The sequence below is a fragment of the Artibeus jamaicensis genome, unplaced genomic scaffold (genome assembly GCF_021234435.1).
Source record: "Artibeus jamaicensis isolate MK-2021 breed Jamaican fruit bat unplaced genomic scaffold, CSHL_Jam_final contig_327, whole genome shotgun sequence".
NCBI classification, from domain to species: domain Eukaryota; kingdom Metazoa; phylum Chordata; class Mammalia; order Chiroptera; family Phyllostomidae; genus Artibeus; species Artibeus jamaicensis.
The window spans coordinates 5,582,167-5,607,812 of NW_026521772.1; the positions used below are offsets into that span (position 1 = coordinate 5,582,167).

The window sequence follows — 25,646 nt, forward strand, 5'->3', positions numbered from 1 at the left end:
GAGAAGGAGATTTCAGTGTAACTTTCAAGGACTCAGAATTGCTGCACTGTCGAAATGGGCTTCGATTGCTGCTTCTGGCACTGACCCCAGAACTACGGGGCAAACCAGCGGGGTGATGGAAAACAGAGGCTGCCATTATTGCCAGTGCTCCTGCTACAGACCAGAGACCCCAGGCAGAGCTCCTTTCTCTGCCTGGCTCACTTCTGAGTCCAAGTCTTAAGTGGGTGTGTCTAATCGGTAACAGGCCTGGACCAGCTAGCTCCCAGGGAGGCCAGAGATGAAAAACAAACACCTTCCAGAAAGGCAGGCCTGACAAAATGGAGACTGAGCAAAATGTCGGGAGGCTGTTGCAAAGATGTCATTAGCCTCCCATGACAGATGTCCACAGCAGGTGGCAAGAAGTGAATTGTTTGCTCGAAGGGTATATGCATTTAAATTGCAGCACAGTCTGCCAAACTGACTTCAGGAAAACATAACCCAGTTTACATTGCCACCCGCAGTGTATGACAATTTCCTTTCCCTATGTCTTCCTGGCAGTGGATAATATCATTTATTTAATATTTTTGAGTTTTTGACAATCTGACAGTGAAAAAAGACCCTACAATGCTCTTTTTTTTTAAGAATTAAAAAATATTTTATTCATTTACTTTTAGAAAGGGGAAGAGAGGGAGAATGAGAGGAAGAGAACGTCAATGTGTGGTTGCCTCTTGAGCGCCCCCTCCTGGGGACCTGGCCTGCAACCCAGGCATGTACCCTGACTGGGAATCGAACCAGCAGCCCATTGGTTCGCAGGCCGGTGCTCAATCCATTGAGCCACACCAGCCAGGGCAAGATCCTACATTACTTAATCCTGCTTTTTTCTCAAAATTGGTTAGGTTAGCAGATACGTGTGTGTATGTTAGCCATTTGTTATTGTTCTAAGACAGAGTCATTTATATCTTCTGCCCATTTTCTCTATTAAGCTGCATTTTGCCAATGTTAGAACATCTTTATATATTCTGGGTACTGATTGCTTTTGTCTGTTAAATGTATTGAAAGTATTCTTCGCAGGCTTCCTTTTCTTTCATTTCTTTCTCTTGCATCTTTGAGTCATGGGAAAGCTTTTTTGAGAATTTTTTTCTTGCTCAAGAAATTATTTCATGTCTTTTATTATAAAATACCTTCCTTTAAAATATTTTGATAGTCTATGTTTAACTTTTCAATCTATCTGTGATTCTTTCCTTGCACGTTGTCTGAGGTAGAAACTAAGGGTTTCTCCCCCCAAATGGAGAACCAGCTACTCCTCATTTGAATTGAGGAGCCCTTTCTTAACATCTATGTAATGCTCACGCTATGTTTCCATTCCTGAAGTGTCTGTTACATTACACTGTGCCGATTTCTAGGCCAATGTTACTTGCTCAGTCCAACACCACAGCTTTAATTATTTAATATTTACAGTGTATTATGAAAGCTGGTGAAGCAATTCACTCTTTATGTGTAGGGGACACTATTCTATTCCTCTGGAACACACAGAGCCAGTGAGGTGACCGGGATATGACAAATTCTCTGATCTTAATGAAACTACCCTTAGTGGGTAAGACAGAACATCCCCGTGAGAGACACCGTGAGAAACCGGACAGAGAATGTATCAGCAGCGTGGGGAAAATAAGGCAGATGTAGATGGGTTGCTGAGGAGTTCCAGATCAAAAGGGCGTTTGAGAGTTTCCTGGAGAAGGGATTCTTGGTGGCAGCAGTGTAAGGAGATTCAATGCCAGATATAAAATTACACCGTGTAGTTAGTACGTGGCTGGGGGTGGCTTCTCCCAAAGTGTGCAGTGTGCTTTGGCGAAGGCACAGGTGCAGGGCAGGCTAAATTAGGATCCGGTGGATCGCCGGTGGGGCTAGTGGGAGGTAATTGAGCAGCCAGGCATTGCTTGGCTGGAGTAGAAGTCAAGAATAAGAACCATGGTAGCATTTAGTGGAGATTTGGTTCATGGGGACTTGATTTGAAACACTCTGATATGAAAGTATTAATTCCCACTTTATGTGCAAAATTTATGTGAAACAATGCTAATCTACCAAAATTAAATATATATATGTGAGATTCTTATTTCTCCAACCCGGTGGGAGAAGTGAATTATACCATATCTGTTTTTAAAAGGTAGATCACTTCAGTTGGCAAACAGAAACACCCACCATTGCAGTCCTGATTTGTGAGAAAGAAGTCTTTATTCCTCAAGTGAAAGCCTGAGGAAGCAGCTGGTAGACGGCATGGCCGCTGGACTCTGCTGTCCCCCCTGTACTGCACTCTCTAACCCCATGGCGTTTCCTGCACATTTCTCTAGTCCCCTGGTCCTCTCCTCCCCACCACTCCAATCCCATTAGCATTCCTTTCTCAGCCCCCTCTCTCCTCATCCCCTCAGCAGTTAGAGGTTCAGGGACAGGACGTGTACCAGCAGATGAAGACCAGCTGCTCTCCTTCATGGTCATTACCTTCAATTGGGGACCAAAGAGGGTACAATGCACACGTCTGAGAGAACCCACAAAGAGGAAGGTGGGGTGGACAGTGGGCTGGGCATCCTAGGCCCTGTCTCAGGGTGAGCCCTCTTGGAGGAGAGGAGCCTGAGCCTGGTCATCCTTCTCTGAGTGCTCCACTTCCGGCAGCAGTGTGTAGGCGGGTCCTTCAGTGCTCGTGCAGCATGGTGCTTCTTTGGACCTGGTCAGCTTTGAGCTGGGATGCCAACGACGGAGCCAAAAGGAAGAGATGCCATAGATTCCCAACAGGCACAAAGCGTTGGTCATCATGTGCCAGCAGAAGAAGGTGGTGACAAACATGATGTCACTGATGTCATCATCCTCCCATGGATAGCCAGTGACTGGTCTGTAGAGAATAAAGCCGGCCTGCACCAGCCAGGAGCCCATCGTGAGGAACAGAAAGGTCTCGATCAGTGAGAGGAGAAACTCGTTGGGAGCCCACAGCTCCACGGTCAACACCAGCATCAGCAGGAACACCACCAAGATGAGTAGACCGTGCACCTGCAGCTCCACCCCTGTTGAATCTCGAACGTGTGACACCAACAGCATCAGGAGCACATGGAAGGTCAGCACCAGGGCACCTCTTTCTAGGAGCACACACCTCCGAGGCAGCAGGTTCTTGCTTGTGACATCTGCACAGCCACTGAGGCTGAGGAGGATGAACATGGTGAGATGCTGCCACTCTTTGGGGTACATAAATCTCGGGGGCAGTTCTCTGTTCATCAGTACCATCCCATCATCAAGACAGAAGATCACATAAACCGTCAAGAGGGAGCCAGTCACTATCTTCACCCAACCTCCATAGGATATTTCCCACAACCTGGCCCATCTTCCCTTACTCCCGGGAGGACAGGAAGAATTCAGGAGAGAGTCACCGACTATCCTGGTCTTAAAGACCACCATTGCCTGATGCAGTCCATAACAGAAAAGATATAGCCCTGGGTATATATGACCACTGAACTTTCCCATGAAATTACAGATCTGTCTGATTTCGGAGTGAAAAACAGAGCTTAGCACCTCTCTGTCCTCCTCTCTTTTGAGGATGCCCTCGAGTATTGGGCTGTTAAATAAAGAGCTAACGTCTCCCTACTTTTATCATCCCTCTCTGCCCACTGCTCCAGACAGAATGGAAAGTTCTGGACAGGTGCCGACACTTTTGGTGAGCAGAGTCTTGTTGCTACATTCCATTCTAGTACACTGGGAACTAACTGACTTCTGAAACAGGAGGAAGATGAATGTTCCCTGGTATGTACCTGCCAGGGTGTGTGTTCTCATGAGCTGTGTTTGGGCCTCTGAGATGTTGCTGGTTGCAGTTGTCCCTCCCTCCCATGTCTTCCTGGCCCCAGCGTGTAGAGATGCGTGAACAGGGAGATTATCTGGATAAAGCTGGGGTCACTCACCAATAGTTACACATTTGCTAAGATTCCTCACTCATATCTTTGTTCATATATTGGAGGCAAAGATATTCTTCTTGAACACAAAAGTTCATAAATATTTGGGGGTGAGCTCACGCATACACATACTGAGCATCTGCCTGGCCCCTTTATTTTTCTGTAACAGGCAGATTTGGGGAATCACCCAGGAAGCCCCTCACCTGCCCCCAAATCTCTTTCCACTGGACAATAGGTGAACCCGAAAAGCTACCTTTGAGATCAGTTTTGGGTTGTTAAAGTGCAGTGTCTTGGTAAAATGCAGGGATGTCGAGACAAGTAGATTTAGTGAGCTACTTATTGTTAATGTGCATTAGCTTGTCGGCTTTATTTTCTCTTTAGTTTTACATTTGCTGTTGTAGAAACAGTCCTAAGCCCTAGATGAGAACCAGCTGCATCTGAGGGACCATCTAAGGTGAGAGTTTTCCTTTAGAGGTGATGGTAGACAACAAGGTACAGGGAAGGGGAGGCATGCCCTGGGCACACAAATGGTTCTGGAAGTACCATTGAAGGAAGTACATGGAATAGGAGTTTCTCTGGGTGTGATAATTGTGCTAAAGGAAGAGGAAGTTCATCACTCAGTATGAACCATGCTGATATCTCAGTCTTCACCATAATCATCTGTCCTCACCATATAAGCCACACTGTGGGGGCAGAGAGGCAGAGCCACCCACATGCTAATAGTGCCCCCAGTGGGGAGGAGGAGAATTTACACCCAGGTCACAGCCTCTGAGCCCTCAGTCTCATCCATGTATCTCCCTTTCCTACACCCACTTATGTCAGAAAAATTCAGTCTGTTCATACCCTTGAGGATGAAGGCCATTTCTTATCGGTGGGAGAGTGGGAGTTTGAGTGAGAAAATGCTGTAAGAGAGAGAACTTCAGATAGCTTTACAGAGCGACTTGCCTTCCTTATTCCATTGTAACTTGAACTTTCTTTTCTTTTCCTTCCATAAGTGTGGCATAGATTGGCTAGCAGTTCACTGTGTTCATTTCCATTGCTTCCTTTTTATGCTGATAAACTACAGTTCCCACCATGCCTATGGTTCAATGCAGCCTTGCAACCGAGTTCCAGCCACTGGCGTATGAATGGAAGTGCTATACATACACTGATTTCTGGCCTGTCCCATAAAATTGCCCCTTGCATACTCTCTTCTTCTGTGCTATTTCCCTTTCCTCTGGCTTCAGACAGGACATCGCAGCTTATTTGAAAGTCATATGTTGTTGGGGACAGAGGAGCCCCAAGATGGAAGGAACAGGTTTCCTGGATCACTCCTTCTAGGAGGCCTATACACTGTCAGAAACACTCATTTTGGACTATGTGGTCAAGAAATAAGCTTTTTGGGGGTAAGCAGGGGAAACTTTTACATTTGTTTATTATAGTAGCAAGTTCACCCAAGCTATTGCAAAATTAATACATAGCCTTAGCAAAAAAAAAAAAATTGGAAAAATCTGTGAGCAAAAATGAGATAAAGACAAGCACCGGCAATTTCAAACCTGGTGATAACCACTGTTAACATGCTGCTGTAGAACCTCAGCTTTAGGAAGGTATGGCTGTGAAATGGAAAAAATAATGACTGGAAATCGAGAGACCAGGATTCCAGCCCAGTTTCCCCCTAATTACAGAGCTTCGATTTCTCTGTTAGAGAAAAGAAAGAGCATTTAGCATCTGTGTTCTCTGAAGAGGGGCAGAGGACAAGAAGGAGGAGGAGAAAGGGATGGGGAAAAGGAGGAGGTGGAGGAGAAGGGTAAGGGGTGAAGGAGGAAGAGGAAAACATGGGGATTCCTGCAAGGAAAGGAGTGATTTTTTACAACCCAATTTTTTCTTTTTAGCTAGTGGCCGAAACACCCAGAAACCTTGAAGAGCTGGACACTCAGGGAGAGGAGGTACGAAGGGCAGCCATGAGTATGACCCGGTGACAGAGTGGACCATGGAAGAGGAAGCTCTGGTACTGTATTTGGTTTTGCCTTTGTTCTGGGAAATCACTGAGTTGCTCTGAGTGGAAGTGGCCCTCCATGTGGCCAAGTCCATTTCCCACTAAGTATTTACCATCATCAAGAGCCCATGCGTGTTTTGGGGTAGCCCACCTCTACCTAGAGCATACTCAAGGTGTCCGAAGTGATTGTTTTGGGTCACTAGAAATGTTTTCCCCAGCATGTCAGAGCTGTGGGTCTAAGGGGCTTAGTAGACAGTCAAGGACAAGCAGTCTCCTGACCACCACATGTATCTCCACCTCTTGACCATTCCTGGCATCTGTGAGTCAGTGGCCAAAGGAGGAGGGAGAATAGTGGCACTGACCCAACAGCAAGGTGAGGCCAGAAGTGGCACAGATGAGGACAAGGAGCCCCACTTCAGGACTCATGTGGGATGCTCAGACCCCCGCCTTGGCCAGACACCAACGCTACATGTTGTTCATTGAAACATGAACATCCTGATCTTGACTTTGAAGGCAGGAATCACCCATCCCAAACCGGACACTGCCCACAGGTAGCCGAGAAGAGAGCCAAAGGGGGTGAATGATTAGCAGAGCTGGCAGACAGTCTGAGTCTGTGGGCACTGAGCACCTGGGGGTCGATTTTACCGGGAAAACTCAGCTGGACCACAGGGGCCCATGGAGGCCTTTCCTGATCTGGCTGCTGCACGGCCAGGCTCCCGCCAGACCCACCTCCCCCACCTGCCAGCCCACATGCTTGAGGGTCCCCAGGCCCAGCCACTGCCACTTGTCTGGCTTGATAGGCCAGAGTGAGCAAGAAGTTCCTCAGGAGTTTAGAAAACACAAATTTACTAAATGCTGTTGAGATTATCGTCCTCATAAGTTTACAATATAGTTAAGAGTAGCAAACACACATAAAATATTGAAATGTACAGTAATCAGAATTATTTAAAATTAATGTATATCATGCTGAATGATGGGTAAAGTGTATATTAGAAGATTGCAGTGATGAGGAAGGATCAGGGTGATTCAGAACCATCCGTAGATACGTTCTAGAAAACTGGCAGTGGCTCAGGGAAGGTTTTAGTGTCTGGTTCTTTTGAAAACTCTTACACCAGCTGTAGAGGAATCTTTCATTTCTTATCGTAGCAGGACAGACAGACGTGGTTAAGAATATAGTGCCGTACTCTGTGGGTTGTAGGGCGACAGGACCAACTGAGTGCTTGCCCTGCCAGTCTCTAATGCTAAGGCAGGGGCATGTGTGGGAGAAGCAATGAGACCCTGAGACAGGGACAGGGACACAGCTGAGGCTGAAAACTTTAAACTCGCTGATTCCATAGGACCCCCTGCTTTCTGGTAGAAGAAAACCCTCTTCCCACCTGAGAGAAAAAGTCTTTCTCTGCAGAAATACCTTTCCATGACAGCACCTGAGAGAGTTCTGGCACCAGGGGACACCGGTCTTTGTAGGACCCGCTCCCACCACCATCATTACCCTCCATGTTCATAACAAGAAATCCAGTAACAGCCCAGACAAGGAGGTGTAAGACCTGAGGTGGGAAAGGAAATCAATACTGAAAAAGAATTCCAAGATCCCACCAATCAGCATTGGCAGGAGTGTGGGGGGCATGGATGTGAACAAATTCTAAAGGTGTTTGACCATTCAAGTGAAATGGGAGAGTTGATTGAGCCCCATTTATCCATAGGAGTTTACTTCCCCGAGATTCTAGGTTGAGTATGTGGCTTGAGTGTCTGGGAATGGCGTGAATAGTCTGCTAGGCTGACCAGTTGAAACCTGGATGCAGTGTGAGCTACAATCAGTGAAGTTGACCCATTGGAATTTCCCTGCAAAGTCTGGATCAGCACCACCAAACAGAACTTTCTGCAAAGATGGGACTTTTCTATACTCTGTGCTCTCCAGTGGGATGACTTGTAGCCACCTGAGGCTACTGAATGGTTGAAATGTGGCCAGTGCAAGTAGGGAACTGGATTTTTTATTTCAATGCATTAAAATTTAACTAGCCCTGTGCACAGTGGCCATTGTATTGAATGGGGCAGCTCCGGAGTAAGGAGTCTGAAGTCTCAGGGCATGACCAGGAGCCACCCTTGTGATCAGAGACAAAGAGAAACATCGATGAGACAGAGAAACGTCAATCAGTTGTCTCTCGTACACTCCCAGACTGGGAATTGAACTCACAACCTAGGTATGTGCCCTGACCAGGAATCTAACTGGCAACCTTTTGGTGCACAGGATGGTGCTCCAACCATCTGACCCACCTGGCCAGGGCTCTTTGGAGTTATTTTTAACATTTTATTTTATGTTTCCATGTTCCTTTTTTTGGTTTTGACTCCAGTTCCTTCTTTAAAAATATTTCCATAGAAATGAGTCACTTACATTTGCTAGAATTAAAATTTCCACTGAAACAAAGAAATGTCTGTTCAAATTGATGGGTATGGGAACTTGAAGTTGGTGACGTTACTGCGTTTCTTACCCCCCGGCTCTGGCTTTGTAAAACTTCACAAATAATCCTGCTAAATCCCGGAACCTTGGCCTGCCCCACAGGCTTGTCCCATAGGCCAAGTTGTCCTTGGGTTCTCATAGTTCCAGTAGTTTCTGTGACAAACTCTATTCTTTTGTTCCTCAAAAGATGAATATTTAGATATGAAGTTTAATAAAAATCACTAATAGCTCATTCCGAGCAGCCCCACTGAATGCAGCAAGTAGGAGTCAGTGTGTTTTCTTCCCGTGAAGAAAGATGAGACCATTTCGAGGTATCCTAGGGAACAACAGGGTGAGGTCGTTAGTGGTGCAGACTCGAGCGCTGCTGAGCTGTGGGTGGAATCTCAGCTTGGTCACCCCCTCTGCCATTCAGTAGCTGTAAGATCTCAGTCCAGTAACTTAACTTCTCTAAGCCCCACTGTCCTTGTAAGTAATACAGGGTCAATAGCAGTATCACCTCCGAGGGTTACTGTGAGGATTAGAAGAGATGCCCCTGCAAATAAAAATACTCAGCACAATCCTTGACACTCAACAGAAAATGGTGGCCAACTCTGTTACTAATCACCTTAGTCCACACTCAGGACTCGAGACCAGACTGTTTGCACAGGAATGGTTGTTTCTGGAGAGCTGTGTAACTCCTTGAAGATCATGCTGTCTCTGGGAGACGCAATCTACTTCTCCCGATATTCTGAGTGCTGCCGAAGCTGACTGCAGAAATCATCTGTGAACAGAGGTCACAGGCCCCAACAGGTGCTACAGGTATCTGGCCTTGAACTGGCAACCTCTGCACTATTTTTAGGTTTTATCTGCAGTTGCTGCATTAAGAAAACACGGCCTTAGAGAAAGATTCGGTCCCGGATCTTTTCATGTTTTGAATGAAGTTTAATGAGCAAACAGGGAAAGATCAAGAGACCTGCGACTGGGGCCGAGGGGAGCTTTGAAGCAGAAGCCAGCACGGGGTAGATGCCCCCTGGAGACGGGCCAGCGTGTGCTTTTGATGACGGCGAACCTTCAGATCTCATCCAATTCAAGCTGCGACAAGCAGCTCTGTGAGCAGGTACCTGAGATTTCATCTTCTGTGATGCCTTCGTGTTCCTCATTCAGTGAACATGTGTGCTATACCCACTGGGAACATGGAACCTGCTCCCAGTAAGTATTTAACAGGCTTCTCTTACACACTCTGAGTAATACCAAGATTCGCTGTCATGTTCCAGTAGAGGAAATAAGGTGTAAACAAACAGCCACATTAGGAGGGGGACTGAGATGTCACCCAGGAGGTCCAAAGGAACCAAGACTGCTGTATGCAGGAAGTTCAGTATGAGCTGCCCCTTTAACCGTAACTGGCAGGGTCAGCACAGGGAGCGGTGAGCAGTGGTCTCTCAGGTGGCACGCAGTGTGCACAGTGGCAGGGAAGTCCAGGGACAATCTCTTCCTGTGAACTCAGTTTCCCCATGGGGCCAGTTCTGTCCACTCCTTGAAAAGTACCATTTCAGTGGAAGGGTGGGCCCAAGAGTCTGTTTGAAGTTGGCTCAGAAGAGGGTGAGAGTATGGGAACTGAGACATGAGCGTACGCAACATTTTGAGGTTTCTTGTAATGGGAAGCAGGGCCATGGAGTGGTATGCAGAGCCCTCAACGCAGTGCCAAGCACATAGAAAGGGCTCAGTGCATGTTGGGCAAAGAAGGGTGGCTCACGGGGTGTGCTCGGTGAATGCTGGCCTCCTGGGTACGTGCTAACAAAAGGAGACATAAGCGCAGGGGCAGGTCAGGAAGGGCTTCTTGGAGTCTTTTCTTCTGAGTCCTACATGATGGCATCAGAGGAGGAGCATAGGAGTGAGAGGGTGTTTCAGGCATCAGCCAAGGCACCAAGGGAGGAGCTGGGGGAGGGCGAGGATTCCTGCCAAGCCAGAAAATTTGGGGGAGCAACCAAACTTGAGTAGAGAGACCTGGCGACAAGACTGACAGACCTTGAGTACCTAGCTGTGACATTAATTTTGGGTCTGGTGAATCATGATGGAGCCAGGGTCCTTGAGCCATCAGGGCCATAGTGGGAATGTAGCATTCATTGTATTTTTTGACCTGTGTGCTGTGTTTCTGACCCAAGTGTCGAAGCTGGGCAGGTGACGACTCGGGCTCCAGACTATCTGACGAGAGGCACGTGGGTTTTTTTTATTCCAGCTCCAACCTTCGGTTCTTCCCTGAGTTAGGATAATCCTGGTAATAAAGTTCTGGGAGTAAAGATGAATTGGACCTCGGGACTCATGTTAGGGACTTAAGGAGGGGTTGGGAGGTCCTCTCCTGAGTCTCCTGAGTGAGTACATTGGGTGCTGGCTTGAAAACAGACTCTTTCTGCAGAAATCTAGGCAACATTCTCGCTGCCTACTAAAAGCAAGTGCTCGTGTCTCAGGTAGGGGCCTGCAAGCCTGTCTCATTCCCACATACCAGGCTGACCAGTCACCGGGCTGGATATTTTAGACTCAGGGTGATTCCCCTGGTCCCACATGGTGCTGAGGTTCTGACCAGTCTGGGTGGTGAGTCTGGGTCCGAGAAGGCGAGCACCAGGCTTTGGCTCAGCTGGACCTGGGCTTGAATTCCGACCTTTCGCCTCCTGGCTGTGTGACCTTTTCCAAGTCCCTGAACCTTGACTACTTGTCTGTCATATGAGGGTAATGCTCACTGTGAGGCCTCACTAGCTACAGAATTTGTTGCCTAAGAAGAATGTCTGTTACTGCCATTCATTTTTTTTAAATGCCATCCTGTTCTGGGTGGTCAGTAATGATGCGTAAATGGAGAGCTATGGGAAAGAAGCAGCCATACATTCTGGCAGGACCATGGTTCAGCTCGCTAAGCACCCCTTAGCCCCAGATTAGAGTCCACTCTTTGGCCATCCTACTCACAGGAGTTTCTGGCCATTTCTGAAATTTTTAGATTATTACATTGTGACTCAATATCCTTTCTGACCCTGAGGCTTTTTGCACAGAGCCATTGGGCAGGTGCACAGATGGAGGGAATGAGGAGGCAAAGAAAATGTTTGTTAAACAGTGACGTTGGGCTTTATCTGCACTCAGAACTATAGTTGTCTGTTAGGTTAGCAGCTGCTTGCTGGGGCAGTGGAGACACCAGGTAAGTTTCCATGGGCGTTAGACCCCACTCCACCGTGGAACAGATGCAGGGCCAGCCACGTGCGGGCAGCCGTAGACATTCAGCATGGCCCGTGGCGGGGGGGGTCTGGCCAGGCATGAAAGGTATTGCCCTAACCACACTGCCAGAGTGGCCAATAGGCCTTTCGTTCCAGAAGTTTGGGTTTTCCTCGCCTCTCAGGAGGGTGGGCAGCTCTCTTTTTGTCCTGAAAATGCAGACCCTGCCTGGTGGTGCACACATGACCGCAGCAGAAGGGGTCAGGAGGACCTTTTCTTCGGGAAGTGAAAAAGCTTAGCAGCAGCCCAGCCCTGGGGAAATCCCGGAGGGCTGAGACAAGCATGAGACTCGGGTTTGGCTGGAAGTAGATGCCATCACTCCTCTGAGCAGGACCTCGGAGGGGACAGCAGGGGTCTGATGGGATTGAATGGGGGAGACACGGTCCTGGGCCCATGCGAGGAGCTCACATCTGAGGTCGCACACAGTGACTGTGGTGGCTTAGGGTGGCCCTCCTCCTAGAGGCCCTGCTGGCTGGAACAGGGACCAGACCGTGGCGTTTCCCCTCAGACACTAGAGGGAAGGGACGTGGCTGCTGTATCAGCAGCAAGAGCACTGTATTGTGTCTCTGTCATCTCAGAGTGGCTTGAGCAGATACCCACAGTCTCACTACCCCGGAGGTGAGGAGTCTGAGATCAAGGGGCGGGCAGGGTTGGCTCCTTCTGCGGCTGTCGGGGGTCCTTCCGTGCCCCTCCCCGAGCTTCCGGAGGTTGGCTGGTAATCTTTGGCATTCCTTGGCTTCTAGAAGCATCACCTGCTTTCTGCCATTGTCTTTGTGGGTGTTCTCCCTGTATCTGTTTCCAGACTTCCTCTTTTCATAGGACATCAGTCCTGTTGGATTAGGAACCCACCCTACTCCAGTGTGACCATTTTAACTTACGTAATTACACCTGTAATGCCCCTATTTCAAATAAGGTCACATTCTCAGGTGCTGGAGGTTAGGACTTCAACATATGAATGGGGGGGTGCACAATTCAACCCATAATGGGGTTGGTTCACACAAGCGGGGTCAGCCAACATACACGGTCAATACCATAGACTGTAACAAAGGAATCTAAACAGAGGGGCTCTTTACCCTGCTCAGACTCAGTTTCCCCAGCTGTCACAGGGAGGGGCCTCCTTGTGACATGGCCATTGTGAGGGTCAGATGAGATTATGTAGACAAAGCTCGGGAAACTGAAAGTGTGAGTTTCCATTTTTATTCTATTATTTCCTTACTCAAAATCAGTGACTCCAGTTTGTGGAAGGCTGCACTAAACTCTTTCTCATTCAGTTCTCACCACAACCTTGTGTGGTGAGTACCCTCATGTTATGGGTAAGGAGACAAAAGCTCAGATAAGGTTCGGTCATTCGACCGAAGTCACGTGAGTCCTAAGTGGTAAAGCTGGAACCGAAACTTTGGGTTGTTGGGGTCCCAAGTCTGAACCCTTACTTATTCTGAGTATTTCCTGCTAATTGGGCTGAGTTCTGGGCAGTGGTGAGGCCGAGAAGGAGTTAAAAAGAAGAGGGTGTGCTTTACAAGGACAGTAGGTAGAGATTTATGGCAAAAACAAGTGAGCATGGTGTTAGAGGGTGGGGGGAAAAGAGAAACGAAAAGATGAATGAAAGGTAGTGCGTGCCCCGGAGGAGGGAGGAGAGCAAATCACAGACATGCTGGGTGGGGGGGAAAGAGCAAGGCTGCGGGAGCAGGTGACGCTGGCCTGCCTTGGAATGTGCCCCAGGGTCTGGACTCTATTTGGAATTCCAACCATTACAAGTCGTGTGACCTTGAACAAGTTACTTGTGTTCTGGAAACCTCTGTTTCTTCAACTGTAAAGTGGAAATAATTATTTGTTTGCCTTCTTCCCAGCCACCTGCCTCTTCTTTCCCCCTAAAGAACCCCGATTTTTGTTTTGCTAGCTACCCTCCCTCTCCTGTGTATGAGACAAGGTGGACCTGAGCACCAGCCACATGTGAAGGGACCGAAGCAGGCTGAGCCCCCCGTGGCTCCCTTGCTGGCGATGATGTAGATGCAGGCGTGAGATTCAGGTGCGTGAGATTCATGAATACACATATGATACTCACAGAACAAAGCTCTCTTGTCTGCCCCAGGACATGCTGGAAGGGTGCGGTGTCTGGAAGTGTGGTGGGATCTTGAAACCATCCTGGTTGCCTGTTTGAGGGCAAGGCCAACGAGAAGGGCAGAGAGGAAAAGTAGAAATATCTTGGATCCTTGATGACCCCATTCGGTCACTGCATAACCACCTCTGGAGTTCTCGTTAAGTGAGAAAATAAATTTCTGAATGCTTAAGTGAGTGGAGTCAGGGTTTTCCATTTGTAGCCAAAACCATCCTAAATGATTTCTTACCTGACAGATTTGTGTGGAATAAATGAGACAACTCCTATAAAGGGTTTAGCACTATGAAATGTTAACAATTATCATTAATAGGACACTTTATTATGGAATTATTATACGCCTTTCTTCCTTACTGGTACGTGTCGTATTTCTCCAAATATGTATGAGAACATTTTTGGCCAGAACTCAAGCTTCTGCTTCTTTGGTGCCCAACTCAGCAGTCAAGAAGAATGCCTAGTAGATATTTAATATTTGTCTCATAATTATATATATATAGTCACACATATATACGTGTGAATATGTGTGTGTGTGTGTGTGTGTGTGTGTGTGTGTGTGTGTATTGCCCACTAAATGTAACTCTGGTGGGCAGTCTAACCCAGATGCCCTTGTGAGTTGGGTGGAGACTGTGTCCCTAAGAAAAAAATGTTTTATTTTGCCACTAAAAGCAAATTCCAAGACGATCTAATCTTAGTTTGAAAAAAGGGCAAATAGCAGACCTTTCTCACACTGGAAGGCTCCAGAATCCCAGGCTGTCAGAGCTGGAAAGGCCCCGGCAACTATCTGGCCCACCTTCTCCATTTCACGGCCGAGGCCCAGAGGCCCATGGTCACCCAGCTAGAGGCCAGTCCAGGCCTAGAGCACAGCCTCGAGACCCCTGCCTCAGTCCCTTGGCTTTATTTGTCGTTACTTCCTTGAATCTCTCAGGAGTCATCTCCCTTTCAACCTGAGGTGGGGAAAGCCCTCCCCCCAGAGGCTGGGTGGCTGGAAATCAGTGGGAATCTGTGCGTCCACCCCCTACCAAGGTCGTTGTGCAGAGTCGCTGCCAGGAACCAGGTGTCCTGGCACAAGATCTGAGACTCGGCACCTTTGTTGACTGCAAATATCATCCCTGAAGGGTCACAAGGGGCCGAGTGCTGGGAAGAGGCCTCTCCGTGTCCATGCATTGATCAGCATCTAGTGTGGGGGGCTCCTGACATGGGTACTGAGGGGCTCCCCATCCAGGTCAATGCAAAGGACTGCACAGCACCTACGGGCTGAGTGGCGCTGTCCATCCCAGGGTGAGATTTGGGAGCTCTTGAAAGACCTTTCTCCCAGGCCCTTCTAGGCTGTCCCTGCCCATGGCTTCACGCACTTCACGGCTTTGTTCTCACCTTTTCCCATTCCTGGATGCTCCTAGCTACTCTCTGTTCCCCGTCTGCGAGGGGTTGGCCAGTGCAATTTACGTTTCATTACAGATCTTTACTCCTCCATCAGAATTAACCACACTCTCCTCTATGTTCCTACCACACTTGGTTTATTCCCTCATCATAAAATGTAATACAAGATGGCTTTAGTTGGGTCTTTTCAAGATAGGCACTAGATCAGTGCCTCTCAAACTTTAAATGCATACAAATCACCTGGAGACCTTGGTAAAGCAAAGATTTAGATTCTGCTGGTCTAGCAGGGGACCTGAGGACCTGCATTTCTAACAAGCTCCAGGGGATGCTGATGCTGCTGGCCCAGGGGGTACATTTTGGGTAGCAAGATACTAATATAGGAGAGGGGCCTGAGAACTATAAAGATTAACTAAAGGCAAGCAGAGTTAAGTCAGGGGCCTGCTGTGCACTGCCTGACCAGAGACGCAAGCAGACCACAAGGAGCCCTTGGAACAAACAAAATTCCTGCAAAGATTGATTAATAGCTACTCATCCATACCTTACCATTTACCCAAACCATGGAGGGGAAACAGACCACAGAATACACCTGGTAAAACTTAAAGTGAGTCCCAGTGTTTCTTCGAGTCTCTATTTCCCCATACCAGCCATTTTCCGTACAAACAGGTAGGAAAGACCCACCTGCAGAGACGGCTGTGGTCTCTTCCTTCTCTTGTAAGGACAGTCCACTGCTCCGTCTGTGGTGTGGCTTTTCTTGCTTGTCCTCTCTGTGCAATAATACACTGGCTTCCACTTGAACCTCTTGTCTGGTGCACGCCTTGAATTCTTTCCTGCGCGCAGCCAGAACCACCTCAGCAGGGGACTCGGGTCTCCCCTAGGGACTTGTCCCTCTGGCATTGGTAGTGCTGTTGAGTTGTTAGGGGACAGGTGCCCATGCCATATTCTTCTTTTTCATATTAGCTTAGAGCATGATGCCTGGCCGATTCTAGGGGATGAATACACATTCGGTGCAGTGGGTTAAGGTGCTGGTGTTCCCTTTAGATGCTAATATGTGATCTGGGCAGTATTAGAAAACTGTTGTGGCTGGGGTGGCAGAAAGGGGGTGGCACAGAACTTGGGGCTCATAGGAAAGCAGGATAACTTCTGAGTCGGACTAAGACCTCGGCTTTACAGATGCAGAACCCTAACCTTATCAGTGTGTTTAGGTTCTGAGGGGCCGACTGATGCTAATAGATAAGCCAGAAGGCCCACTTACTCATTGATATTAGAGGACATGTCTTTCCAATGACGGAATTACTTCCCCCACCAACCATCACCCTCCCCCCACCAGCACCCACCCCCCTCCCCTTTCCCTGAATCAGAGCTGCTGGGGGTAATTCAGTTCAGAACACAGATGACTAAATGAACTTGTAGGAAAAATAGAGCAGTGAAAGGCAAAGCTCGAGAAATTGTCCCTTTTCCAGAAATTTTTCACTTCTATAATAGACTACTTATTTTCTCCCAAATAGTCTTTCTTCTTGGGTGGTACTGGATAAAGAACACAGATGAATTCTGTGCTTCTGGATTCCATATTAACCAGCCACTCCCCCTTCAGCCAACACATCCTTCTACCAGGAAGCTCAGGCTTTGAAGTAACTGATTCGCTCACATCTCTTCCCAGCGGCATCTGGTCTTGAGGACACGTTCAAGTGGGCGTTTTATGGCAGGTGGCAAGCGTGTGGCACCTAGCTCCTCTTAGGGTGAGACGCTTCTGCAGAGACTTCTCTATTTATTTGATGCCAGCTCTCTTTGTCCCCCAATCCTGGGACCCCTCGTTTGGCCTCTTCTCTTGACAGTACCACTGGGGCATTGGGCAGAGTGGGATAGATCAAGATCCGGCCAGTGGGTCAGCCGGAAAGCTGGGCTCTCCTGCAGCCTGGGGCCTCGTCATCCGAGGGGCTGGCTGGGAAGTGGGGCTCAGAGCTTTGGCTTCCATGTGTGCCTCATGCAGAGCTGGGATTTCCTTGTATTTCTTGGGGACAGCCAGCTTGTGACCATCTCAGCATATACTTTGTTACCAGCTGAGACACTAACCATGTGACATCCTGTGACTCACTTCTTTCTGAACTTCAGTTTCAAATGGACCCTGTGGTTTCATTCAGCCCAACTTAAAGTCATGTATATTTATAACTTGCTTTAAATTCAACATTTAATGGAACCCCACAATTCCATACTTACCTACGAGGAGAATGAATCTTAGAGAAGATAAGCACCTCATCTTAAACACCTACCTAGCAATAGGCAACTTAGGTCTTGAACACAGGTCAGACTCGTCATTCTCTTAATCGCTGATCAATCGTGTCTCCTGGGGGCGGACAAGGAGGATCTTTTACTTGTCCGGCTCCTTTGCTTTCCCCTTTCCTTGCCTGTCCCATCTCAGGGTCCACACTGCGTTCACCCTCTTTGTCTTCTTTCTGCTGAGCTTTCCATGCTCTCGCTCAATCTTCTTGATCTTTCTTCTTTCCTTCCTTTCTCTCTCATAATCATCCCTCCCTTATTTCTTCCTTCTCCCTCCCCTATTCATTCCTCTCTTAACCTCCTCCCTTCCCTACTCTCTCTTCTCCTGCAATGCAGTATCTCTTGGTAAACATTTCTGGGTTCTGCTTTTACAAAGATGTTGCCCCACACTCGTGGGTGAATCTGAGGATTGGTGAGGGCAGGGAGATGGTGCCCAGGTATAGCCTAAGCACCAGGGTGGTGTTTCCTAGTCTGGTGCTGTGGCTTCCGAGCATCAGGTGAAGAATAGCCTACATTCACCCTGGCTGGTGTAGCTCAGTGGATTGAGCACTAGCCTGCAAACCAAAGGCTCACTGGTTCAATTAGAAGTCAGGGCACATGTCTGGGTTGTGGGCCATGTCCCCAAGTAGGGGGCGCACGAGAGGCAACCACCACACGTTGATGTTTCTCTCCCTCTTTCTCCTTCTCTTCCCTTCCATCTAAAAAGAAATAAATAAAATCTTTAAAAAAATTTTTAAAAAAAGGATGGCCTGCATTGGAATCACCAGTGGTGGGAGACAAATATAATTCCAAATGCAGACCCCTGGGCCTCAACCCAGAGACTTTATTCATTAGGGTCAGGATGAAAACTTAGCACTCTATATTTTTAAGAAGCTCTCCTGAGATGATTATGATGAGTGGCAAGGTTCACACCTGTGCCCACCAGGCCCTGTCCCTGGGGGTGAGTCAGTGAGTGGCCAAGTGTTTACAGTAGTGCCTGGAGGGGGTTGCCTCCGATGGCAGCCTTGCTTGTACAAGGTTGATTAGTGAGCTTGGCATCTTCTCCCTCCCCATCCTCAGTGGGTGTCCCATCAGTGGTATGTCTGGATCGACACGGGGAGATCCTTGCTCCTGCCACATCTGGGCAAGCAGAGCCTTCTGATCTGCATTCCATCTATGTTTGGTTATAGGTCCCTCACGCCTGAGATGTGTCTATTCCTTTCACCCCTTTAGATGATACTTCCTTCCCTTATATCATTGTCACCCCCATTATTGGCTGGAAAGGAGTAAGAGGAGAATGATTTTCACTCACTTGTCTCTAGTAGAACATGAGTTACCTAATCACTTAGTTTCCTAATTACATTAGATTCCTAATTAAATTAGTTTCCTAATTAAATTAGATTCCTAATTAGATTAGGTTCCTAATTAAATACCAGGACTTTCCCACAGGAGATCTCTGGGGGACACCCATGCGGAACTTGGTAGCATCTCTGAGGCCATCTGGTCTACCTGTGCCAATGGATCCTTTTGGCATTGCTGAAAGGTAAACATTCTCTGAACATAAGCTCTGTGCTGCATCACCAGGCTCTTTGCTGGGATCACACTCCGCCCTTGGTTGACACCATATGCCCTCAGTGGGGACAATGTCACCCCGAAGAGGGTACAGAAATCATGATTTTAGATATTAAATTTTCATGGAGGGAAGGCGATAAAGGAACACGTGTTAAAAATGTTTCTTAGGTGAAGAAAGAGATTTAGAAAAGGGTTGAGAAACACTGGCTTATGCCAAAGGGTCTGTGTGTCTCTGGCTGAGAAGGTGAAGTTATCTGAAGTCATCTACATCCTTCCATTCTGCATCTCCTATGTCCAAGGGTGAAGGAATCGAAGATCCTGTTCTCCTTTCATTGCAAAGCTCTGGTCATTTGTTCCACTCTCATAGCTTAGCTCTTAGCATTAGTGACCTGTGTCATTTGTATGTATCTGCTCTGTCTTCATAACTATGTTCTAAAGCATTTTAGGATACAGGCCATGTGTTCGTTTGTTAGTTCATACATTTATTCATTTCTCCATCAAACATTCCTAGGCATGGAGCTAGATTCTCAAGAGACCAAGCATGCAGGCTATGGTCTCCAACTTCAGAGACTTCCCAGTAAGTGAAGAATGTTGAAACAGCATGACCAGGCTAACAACAGAGATGTCTATAAGTTGCACAGAGAGGTACCTTTCCCAGTGGGGTGGAGGCAGTGCTTGAGCTGAGACCTGAAGGAGAAAGGAGCTTCCTAGATAAAGAGTGTGGAATGGGAAGAACATTCCAGGCCAAACGGGAAGCTTCTGATATGCTTGGAGACAATAATACAGGTGGGAAGGGACTGGAAATGAGGTCAGGATAAAGCAAAGGAACCTTCAAGCTTATTCCAAGGACATAGATTTTTATCCATAAAGCAACGGGATGACGATGATGCTATAAATCCCAGTGCAAGGGTAGGAGAAGACCTATGTCCCAGGTCAGTAGACAGGCTGGAAGAAAAAGGGGCAGATTTACCTTCTTCCTCTGCCTTTTGTTCTACTGATCAGATGAAACCCACCCATATTGGTATGGGTAATCTACTTTGCTAAATCCATTGATTCTAATGCAAATCCCATAGATTCACCCAGAAATATTTAATCTAGGCTTCTCAGGGGTGGACATTTTCCTGGCAATTCTCAAATAATTGGGTACCATGTATGTTTACCTGTGGCTCTGAAGATTATTTATACCCAGGGGAAAGCATCTATACTTAGCGTTTGTATGAGGTTATATGTGAGGACTTGTAAGGGACATACTCTACATTGTGTGTTCTCTATGCTTCCTCTCAGCCCTTCCTTATGTTCTGTGAATTTGGGTGGGAAGTAAGGAAGGTAGCACTGGCATCAAGAACAAGTGGGAGGAGAAACAAGGGGGACCCATAGCATAGTCTCTGAGTAGGGCAGATGCCCAGGCATTGTGCTGGAGAATAAGCTTATGTTATTGTTTGGAATGGTTGGATAGTTATCAGTGAACCAGAGCAGAAGACCAGAACGGAAACCATGACACCCACCCTGCCCTAAGTTTGGGTTTCCTCCAAAACCATTTCCCTTCCGCATGTGGATGCAGTGAGCTGGATAGAGGGTATAAGTCAGCTACAGGAAGCTCTCTGCACACTCTAGAGCCTCTTGCCTCTGTCTTTGGTCAGACCTGCCCTCAGTTCCATGGGAGGCTTTGAGGGTCATCTGTACCCAGGACTTTCTCTCTTCTTCTATGGGCTTTATCATGCACGACTCGTTTTCAGGGCCTTGATATGCAACTGCCCCATTCAGTATGTGCCACGCCGTCCCTGGAACAAAGGAAGATGGGCCAGGCTGCAGCAAATATACTATGTTGGATTGGTGAAGATACTGAGCGCCTGCATTTTAGTAGCCCAAGAGCTGCACTGCATTCCTGGGCATTTTGTGCTCATCACCAAGATGTATTATCAGAAAAACTTTCTGTACCACAAGCAGTGGCAGCATCTCACTATGTATATGACCTTCTTCCTGAGCGGGTGTGTGGACGTGGTGAGCCAGAACCTGCTGTCGCAGAGGTGCGCCGCTCTGGAGCAAGGGGCCCAAGCTCTGGGAGTGCTGCTACTTCTGCTCCTGATGGTGTCTCATACGCAGGACACAGAAGGAGTGGAGCTGCAATCTCACGCCCTGCTCATCCAGGCCATCTTCCTGCTGATGCTCGTGGTCATTGCAGAGCTGTGGGCTCCCAACATGCCGCAGCTCTGGCTGATGAAGGCCTTTTTGTATATGGTGATTGGCTCTTGGCTGATGCAGGTAGGCTTTATGCTGTACAAACCAATCTCGGGCTATAAATGGATGGACGAGGACAAGAATGACATTATATTTGTCACCACCTTCTTCTGCTGGCATGTGGTGTTCATTGCCATGATCACGATCTGGGTCTATGGCTTCTCCTTTTGGTGGTATCGTTGCGTGTGTTGATGTCTGAACCTAGGCGAGCCCAGTATGGTTCCCGTCACCTGCACATTCTGGAGCACGTGGTTGAGAAATTGGAGGGAAGTGGAGCCGTCAGAAAGGAGGGCCAGGCGTTCTTCTCCGTACCTGATGCAGCGGACCCTGCAGCACGCCCACCTCTCCCCTCCGGCTTCTCTCAGTCTCATCTGAGCAGTGTGCTGAGGAAAGATGAATGACACTCAAGAGGCATGTGACTATGACCATCATCACCCTCAGCTCCCCAAAGGCTTCCCCTACCTCCCCTCACGCTGCTCAACGCCAGCCAAGGCAGCCTGCTCACCTGCCCCTTCCTGTACTCACTTCCCTCCAGGAGAATGTAAAAATGGATGTGCTAAGTCCTGCCTTTGGGTCTCCAAAAAACCCGCACCCACCACACAGCCTACCAACCAGTCTCATTTAGCACACCGTAACAATTTACATACATCATGATGACCTCCTCAGCCTGTCTCTCTCTGGACCTCTTCCTACTCATACTAAGTCAGAACTGCCATCTTGAATACATTGAATTCTGAGAACTGTTACTGAGTTCTTTGTTTTGATTGCTTTATAATTTGTCAAAAGGCAAGTCAGATCCCCTTTTTCAGCTTTGTTGGGGTGTACTTAATAGACAAAAAAAGGCACATATTTAATGCATACATTTTTGTGAGATGGGACCTGTGTGATACCAGGATACCATCCCCACGATCCTTAGAAGCAGTTTCCTCTGCAGGGTCTGGTAGAACAGAGCAACACGCTGCACGCAGTAGGGCTCAAAAGGGCTTGTCTGCCTCCTGAATTTCTCTAGCTCTACCTCCCCCGTGTGGTCGGCAAGGTCTTCTGTCTGTGCAGATCAGCCCGTTGCTCTGTGAGCTCCTCAACCCATTTCCAAGTGGTAGACTCTCCGGGACCCAATTCTTTCTGGTTTGCATGAAGAATACAACCCAATAACTTGCTGATTTCACATACTTATCTTTTTTCATCCTACAATGCCCTGACAGGTCAGTTTATAGATGATAATCTACAGTTCAAAGAAACTGGCTTACAGGTAGCTGGTCCTTTTGCCATGTCATGCAATGTTATAGCTGAGTGTCAAGGAGGGTTGGAATTCTGACGAGTAGACTTGAGTGATTGGGAAATTGCTAGCCAGTGTCTCTCTGTCACCCATTCTGCTTCTTTCCCTGCTCTCCCCAGGAGATGGAGCATCTGTCAGGCTTCCCTTTCTCCCAGTCACGTAAGGACTAAAATATCAAGGCTTAGGACTGAATGAGGCTAGAACAGGGAGTCTAGAGGGGCATCTTCCTGGTTTCCTTTTTGCTTCTAGTTCCCAGGAGAACTCAATGAATCCCTGTCTTCCTTGTAAATTTTCTGGTTCAGAAGTTGAGGTGTAGCAGGGGTGAATTATTGCCCAGCTGTTAAGGGTCCCTACCCTCTGGTTTGGGAGGCTGGTGAGCATCCTGGGTTATTGCAAAGGGAAGAGGTGCTTCCCAGTGTCATTTAGATGGGGCTCAGCAGTGTCTCAGCCGGTGGGGTGGCATGCACGTGGCTCTCTGTGGAAGGCTTACCCCTTGCGCCACTGGGGTGATCAGACAGCAGTGCTGCTCTCCCCTGGAGAAGGAAATGAAATGGTCCCCAGGTTCCCAACCATCTGCAGAGCATCCCCCATGGAGGGAGCCCACGCACCAAAAATCGTTCTGAGATTGCAACTTTAAAAACGGTGGCAGTCAGTCCCCATTTGGACTTGCTGCCTGAGAGCTCCCTAGGATTCTCCGGCAATGAGGGCTCCCAGTGACTCTAAATGAAAGATACCCTCCTGATCCCATGCCGGCAAGGTGGCCCAGGTTTCTTCAGCTCTGCTAACAATGGGAATAGGATCATTTGTGTAGGTTAGGGCTTGGAACTGGGCAGATCCCTTGTACCCACCAGAGCCCACTCCCATGACCCAGCCTTTCCAGGCATTTGCACGGTTCCAGGCTCCTGGCCGCCCTGAGTGCCATGGCCCTCACATGCACGGTACACACCTTGTCTGCGGGTCCTAGGAAGCTGGGGCTTCCAGGCCTGTGGAGTTGGGGCCCTTAGTTCAGCTCCTGTGCTTCTTCTTGGTCCTAGTGGCCAATAGAGTTTGGCAATTTCCCTTGTAGGTTCTGTGCTGTCCCTGGCTGGACCCTCTGGGGCCATCTCTTTGTTCCTCCCCCACAACCTTGGGTGTCTTTCCAGGCCTTGCCCAGCCTGGCAGCTCCTCTTTCCTGCAGCCCAGTTGAACCTCCTCTAGTGACCTGAACTTGGGGTGAAGGGGCATCTGTTTTCCTCCACATCCTTTCCCCGTGATGTGGCAAAACTCTATTTGCTACTTCACTCAGGCCTCCTCTTCTTTTTGATATTAAGAGCATACTTTTTGGATTTTTTTAACGTAAAAAATGATAGCGTTTTTGCTGTTATAATCAGATCTCATCTTGAGGCAATATCTTTCACTCATTAGGGGAAGTTATATACAACAGCAGAAAAGCAAAGGCCACATATTAACATTTTTCAATATTATCACTCCACAAAGGTAGAAGTGGAAGAGATACCAAAGCTACTTGTTGACGGATCTGACCTGTTTATGAGAACTTCTGAGGTTCTGTTAGATGCTGATGAGCTGATTCTGCAGTAAATGAATGCCTAGAAATATTATGTCTCACAACACATATCTTTCAAGTAAAATCGTAAATATTTGCAGGGGCCTACAAAGCCACAAAGGGTGTTTAATGGGGCCTGATGTAATACTGGTGGAGTTTAAGGGTGAGGACTTTATTCCTACGTCAGTCTGTATGAGCACTCTGACAGTAATCCGAACCTTTGAAATGTACAATGAACTGAAGGTAAATTTGGGGAAAAACAAAACAACAACAATAATATTCCCCACCTGCCAAAACCAAACCAAACCAACAAACGAGACAAATAAGGTTTGGGAGAGAAAGGTGTCATCTTCATCACTTTCCACCAGAGGGCACAATCTTTACAGGAGCCTGAAAAGGGCCCTTGCTCTCCCTTTCGCGTTCAACTATCAATTTAATAGCAATGCAGGAGGGATGAGGAGGAGGGAGGAAAAATACAGAAGCAAGTGTTATCCAGGCATCCATAAACATAAGAGAGGTCTGTTTGTTTCCTGTTAAACTTGGATGTGTGGACATGAAGAAGCATAGCATTTAATCAGTAGATACAGATTCTATTTATAGATCTATAAGCATAGATACCTATGTTAGATATCCAGACATACATAGATATATAGACATGTATGTATTTCAAAAAACACAAGTGTCAAAATATGAGCTAAATTGAGTACTTTTTAGCCACCTTGTGAAAACCACCAAAATGTTCTTTTTTAGCTTATCACATAATAAGCATGTAATAAATAGTTGGTGAATGAGTAAAGAAAGAATCCAGGACAGTAGCATAGATGAAGTGTCAGTTTAATGCTGACATGCATTTGGAGGACAAACAGGAGCTTTTCAGAGGGGTTCAGGCAAGCATTCTGAGGTCTTGTAAAATTCCTGTACTCGGACACCTAGCTTGGCATTGCCACTGCAGGGGTGGGTTTTCACAGCTCGGTGCTGCCAGGGGAAATGCTGAGTTCCTGACCCCTAGGAAGGGCGACTAAGGAAGAGCCACACAGAATTGTTTTACAGAAAGTTTGATAATTTGCCTTCCTATTTGGAGGCAGAAGATTACTAATGGCCTCTTATTAATTGAGGCGGAACCTTGGGCCAACACAAAACATGCTTGCAACTGCTTGCATTGTAATCAATATTCAAAATATTAATATTATGGTACACATTTAACAAACTAATTACTAAGCTTTTAACTTGACACGTAGAATTATTTATAAATGCAGTCATTTTATTTAAAGTTGCTTTCACATGTTTACTATTTTTCAATAAAGTCATACATTTGATGAATCAAAAAATTTAAAAATAGATACCATTTTCATATTTTGGAAATTAAAATTCCTTAGACATTTTGTATTACAATTTTAAAATGTGATTCTTTTAAATATTTTAAATACCCAACAAGGCATATTTACTAACCTAACAAACAATCTTTATAAGGACTTAAAATGGTTTTTGAATTAGGCCTGAGTTCACATCTCAGCTCGGATACTAACTATCTGTGTTTCGGGTCAGAGCCAGCTTCCAGTGATTTCCCAAACTTCTGGGCATCTCCTTCACCCACTGCACAGTTACCTGGAGAGGGCAGCGGATCTCTTTGTCACAGAGTAAGGAGAAGATTCACAATAAATACTTGGAAAAATACTGCAACGTTCTTCCCAGAAGGCAAAATGTT

At 47.3% G+C, this 25,646-nt stretch overlaps 3 protein-coding genes across 3 annotated transcripts in view; 2 read left to right on the forward strand and 1 right to left on the reverse strand.

Moving 5' to 3' along the window:
- Positions 1-2,571: 2,571 nt before the first annotated feature.
- On the reverse strand, positions 2,572-3,483 carry LOC119049604 (transmembrane epididymal protein 1-like). Its single transcript, XM_037145648.2, has one exon. The coding sequence runs from the start codon at positions 3,481-3,483 to the stop codon at positions 2,572-2,574; it is 912 nt and encodes a 303-aa protein (XP_037001543.2).
- Positions 3,484-4,756: 1,273 nt separating this feature from the next.
- Positions 4,757-25,646, forward strand: part of RGSL1 (regulator of G protein signaling like 1) — a 65,051-nt gene continuing 44,161 nt past the window's right edge. Inside the window, exons 1-2 of the mRNA XM_053663713.1 lie at positions 4,757-4,776; positions 5,867-5,892. Coding sequence (XP_053519688.1) covers positions 4,757-4,776; positions 5,867-5,892 — 46 coding nt within the window. The remainder of the gene's footprint in view (positions 4,777-5,866; positions 5,893-25,646) is intronic.
- On the forward strand, positions 20,541-21,809 carry LOC119049605 (transmembrane epididymal protein 1-like). Its single transcript, XM_037145649.2, has one exon. It carries the CDS (start codon positions 20,541-20,543, stop codon positions 21,312-21,314), a length of 774 nt encoding a protein of 257 aa, XP_037001544.2. The 3' UTR covers positions 21,315-21,809.